The following is a 5,262-nucleotide window of genomic DNA, read 5'->3' on the forward strand; positions in this document are numbered from 1 at the left end:
TATATATATATATATATAGTATATGTGTGTGTGTGTGTGTGTGTGAGTGTGTGTGCGCGTGCGTGCGTGCTTGAGCGTGTGTAGGGATTTCTTGCCTGACTTAAGCAATCTAACTAGATGTGTATTTCAATTTTGCCCTCTTCATTACTGCACCCGAAGCATGGATTGTTGTTGTTGTTCTTATCATTATTATTATTATTATGAATTCCTTTTCATATTCTGTGATGTCCTTCCCAAGAGATCACGACCACTGGTTAGTTAATGTCAAATATAACGGAGGGTAATGCGTATTTCTCTACAAGATATTGAAGCCTGAAGACATCAGTTACATGAACACACACACACAGTGGCACACGTCTTTACGTCTATCAACAAAGACATACATATGAGCGGAATCCAGAGCAGCTACATCTCATTCACCTTGCAAAAAATAGCAGCCAAATTTCCCTCAAACATTCTTTCAAAATACATAACAACAGTGGATGACGTAAACCATAAATGAACTGTTTGCAAACAAGTCGTGATGTTCACGGAAGGACACGATTTGATCATAGGTCTGCTTTAAATAACCAAGTCGACTCGAACTACGTACTCACATACGGAATATGATTATTATAAAACAGATATACATATTCGTGTGATTGTGGAAAATACAGTGGTATAAACGATTTCCACATACGCTTGTATTATTTTGTTTTAGCAGATCTATGATCGTTCGTTGTGTCCAACCATTAAATGTGAGACACCCTCGCTTGTGTGACAGTGATGCTTATTCAAACTATCGCATTGTATCATGATACAGAGGGACAAATACTCATGCACACAACTTTGGTCGACCCAGACTCTGATCCTAAGAAAGGAACACATTGGATAATGTAGTCCCTTAAAATAAAGGAATTTGTTAAAGCTGGAGTCCCTTTGAACACAAGTTTTCCTAATCGATGTCCATTTAAAACTAATCAACTACAACAGATGTGAGATACAGAGATACATCTTCCCATGGTACCTATTTGTTCTTTTTTTTGGGGGGGGGGTAATTTTAATTGTTGTTGTTGTTGGCACTCCGTCGCTTACGACGTCGAGGGTTCCAGTTGATCCGATCAACGGAATGGCCTGCTCGTGAAATGAACGTGCAAGTGGCTGAGCAATCCACAGACACGTGTACCCTTAACGTAGTTCTCGGGTATATTCAGCGTGACACAGTGTGACAAGGCTGACCCTTTGAATTACAGGCACAACAGAAACAGGAAGTAAGTGTGAGAGAAAGTTGTGGTGGAAGAGTACAGCAGGGTTCGCCACCACCATCCCCTGCCGGAGCCTCGTGGAGCTTTAGGTGCTTTCGCTCAATAAACACTCACAACGCCCGGTCTGGGAATCGAAACCGCGACCCTATGACCCCGAGTCCACTGCCCTAACCACTGGGCCATTGCGCCTCCACGGTAATTTTAATTAGAGCACAGACAATTAAGTAGGATGGCTATAAGACAGTCGATAAGGGAAATTTGGTTGCTATTAGTTGTAGTAGATATTTAATCTCTGTCGCTGTGATAAAAGAAAGATTTGGCTGCTCTTTGTAGTAGGTCGAGAAGCTACGTAAATTTGCCACAAACACGATATGTATTGCTAAATCTTAGTCTAACTGACTAGCCAACACGTCAACGACTCGGCCACTCGCAACATTTTTTACTGCAGGAAATGGTGGCACTATAATTGACATTAGCCTGAAGTGCCGAACTTAAATCCTGTCACAGGTCACGGAAGAAGTCGATCGCAAAAACCTTCCTATATAATTTTCATAAAATTCGTCTATGAAGACAAAATATTCACTGGTACCACACAAATACAATGACCAGTAAGGTCAACAGATAATCATATCCGCAGTGGCATGTCAATCCAAAATATATAAGATATGACGAATTTCCAGCTGGAATAATTAAAGGTCAAGTTCTTTCTTCCGCGTTTTTATTATATATTTTCATAAATATGATTTGGCTTTTTTTTTCCTCTGGCAAATATTCAGGCAGCATAATGTCACCATCTGTACAACTACTGCAGTTTGGTAACTTTCCAAATATCTGTCAGTAAAACGTAGCCAAAATATGTAGTCACCAACCTCTAGCAGTGCATTGACTTCTGGTTGTTGTTGTTGTCAGCCTTTGGTAATTTCCATTGCCAAAAGAGTAAATGGGAAAAATAAATTTCTCATGTATGTTACCTTGTTAGAATTTGCTAAATCCACCACTACACAAAGAGAGAAACAGATAGGAGTGTGTGTGTACTATATCTATACACAAACTGAGAAACAACATTAGGATATGTGTGTAATGTATGTATATATACTTTTATTTTTTTTACTTGTTTCAGTCATTTGACTGGCTATGCTGGAGCACCGCCTTTTAGTCGAAGACATCGACCCCTAGACTTATTTGTAAGCTTGGTGCTTATTCTATCGATCTCTTCTGCCGAACTGCTTGCTTACGGGGACGTAAACACACCAACATCGGTTGTCAAAGCGATGGTGGAGGGGACAAACACGCACATATATATATATATATATATATATATATATATATATATTAGAGAGAAGCAAAACAGGTTACGTTGAATCTACCTGAGAATTACTTTAAGGTACGCGTGTCTGTGGAGTGCTCAGCCTTACGAATATTAATTTCACGAGCAGGTTGATCGAATCAAGTGGACAACTCCTCATCGTAACCGACGGAGTTCCAGAGCGTGTACTTTGTATAGGTAGATGTTATTAGTCAACTTTTCTTTCACTTTGGTTACACGTGTATAATACCTTAAATATAAACACTATTTCGCATCATTTTCCACATAACAACTGATCACTCATGAATATTTTGCTATAAATACCAGGTTTCATACATCAAAAACCAGATACGTGAAAAGCTTAATGGTAACAGTGTAATTTCATCGCCACAATAAATATTGCACTCAATTTCAGTACTGAGTACTTTATCCTCATGAAGGTAAGCTCTCACACACGCACAAACGATCGAACACAAATGCACACATACGCATATATCATATACCAGGTGGTGCTCCTTTAAGATCATGAGCTTGTTGACGAAAACAGCTAGCATCCATCCTTCCATCCACACACATATGTTTACTTATCCAGTATTTTAGTCATTAGACTGCGGCCAATCTGGGGCACTACCTTTATGGGAATTAATCGATCATTTCAATCCGAGTGCTTATTTTCATTTGGTTTATGTTTTGTTGATAATCATTTATCAAACCTGTATATTCTATAGCTAAGTTATAGGATATCCAGAGACAACATGGAGATAGAAGTAGACACATACAAGCACATATAAGATCAATGGAACGACTAACAAGAAAACATTAGGCAAATGGCTGGGGTTTTGTAACTTACCTTTGTGTCTAGGGTGCATTAGTGGCATGGAGATTATATTCAAGGCCTCGAATCCAGTCACTTCCGCTCCGTTAACACCAGGGATTTCACTAAGTGGGATATAAGCTTCTCCTCCAATGTCGTTTTGGAACATGAAGTCATGGTCCATCACAATAAACTGGATGGCTGCACCTCTGTGTTTGCACTGTTCTGGGCTCACTGGACTGTAAAAAAAAAAAAGACAAAATATTTAAACAAAGTCAAACTTTCGCTTGCGACAAAAGCAGCCCCACTTAACGGAGAAGCTCCATAACTTTCACCATTCTACACCAATGGTAAAAAAGAAATCAGAGCTCATCTCAACTTGTCAGCATATGTTAAAATTTCGGGTGATCAATTTCAAAACAGAATCACATCCTGACTTCATTGAAAAAGGCTTTCATCGTACGACCAGTCAAAAGCGCTCACTACTTAAAATAATATTGAATACCTTTTTTTTATTATTTATTTTATACATGCTGTAGTACTGTTTACTGTAAAATTGATTCTACAACTTTAGAGATGAAGAAATCCGTTTTTGTTTACACACATACACACTGAATTTGATTTACCGATTCTGCCAAAATACCTTCGTAGGTATATCAATCACTCACTTTAATTCAGTCATATCCATTTGACTGTATAAATCAGTTCATGCTGCCGTTTGGCTTCGAGTCAGCTTTAATCGAACAAATCTATGATCGAAGGCAATCCAGCCGTAACCACTTTGTCGTTTTAGGTATAACGTGAGTACAAATTTACGTCATCATATTGTGCTTATACCTTTTAGACGTTAAATTTTTGGAGTAAGTTTGTATGACCACAAAGAAGCTTACTCTTTGGTTAATTAATTAATTTACTTCTCTAAGAGGTGGTTAAGTGGTTAATGTTAGGCCCATTATCAACATCAGTGGTTCTCAACGTATTTGTTTTGCTCATGGCTCATGGCTCTGTTTTAATCTTCAATTAAGTCCACACTGACTGTTGGAATGTTTGGTAATTGCATGTACATTATGTAAAGCTAGATGTTTGTACATGAGCATTAGCAATAAAATTATATAAAAGTATGAAACTACAAATGCACGGTAGAAGCATATGCTAACAATTGTGCAGTTATTTTCTTCTATCTTTCTTCTACTTGTTTCGTTCATTGTATTGTGGCCATGATGGGGCACCTCCTGGAAAGGTTTAGTAGAAAAATTGACTCCAGTATTTGCTTTTTTTAAAACTAGAACTTATTCTATTGGACCCTTTTGCCGAACTGTCATGTTACAGGACGTAAACGTACAAACACCGGCTGTCAAGTCAAGCGGTGATGGGAAGGACAAAACCATGCATGTGTGTGTGTGTGTAAGACGCATGGCTCAGTGCAAGACCGTGGTTTCGATTCCAAGACAGTGCGCTGCGTTGTATTCTTGAGCAAAACACTTCATTTCTCGTTGCGCTGCGATCGTTTCATCATGACATGTTGCACGTCGTGCACCCGTGCAGGTAATGTTGTTAGACCAAGGTGCCACGAAGTGGGTCTGAATCCAGAACCATGTGGTTGGGAAGCAAACTTCTTACGACACAGCCGTGACTGCGACTTTGTTTACTGTATTGAGTACATCACCACTGTATGTATCTTAATTATTAGACAGATTTGTATAGCAGTTGACCAATGCAAAATACTTTGATATTTATTTAGTTAAATTTTCTGTCAACTAACCATACTAACTAGGTCACTTCAAAAGCTAGCGCACGAGCGCGCGCCTACCTTATGTTGTCAAGGCAGATCATGTGGAAGTTATGAAGAAATATCTTTGGAATGTGAAAATCAAATACACGCACACACACACACACAC

General features: G+C 38.8%; 1 protein-coding gene across 2 annotated transcripts in view; it reads right to left on the minus strand.

The window, feature by feature from the left end:
- Positions 1 to 5,262, minus strand: part of LOC106870527 (BAI1-associated protein 3) — a 1,007,871-nt gene that overhangs the window by 15,820 nt on the left and 986,789 nt on the right. For both annotated transcript variants that reach the window (XM_052968680.1, XM_052968681.1), the window contains exon 35: positions 3,401 to 3,603. In XM_052968680.1, the coding sequence (XP_052824640.1) occupies positions 3,401 to 3,603 (203 nt within the window). The remainder of the gene's footprint in view (positions 1 to 3,400; positions 3,604 to 5,262) is intronic.

The sequence above is a fragment of the Octopus bimaculoides genome, chromosome 6 (assembly GCF_001194135.2).
Source record: "Octopus bimaculoides isolate UCB-OBI-ISO-001 chromosome 6, ASM119413v2, whole genome shotgun sequence".
Lineage (NCBI taxonomy): Eukaryota > Metazoa > Mollusca > Cephalopoda > Octopoda > Octopodidae > Octopus > Octopus bimaculoides.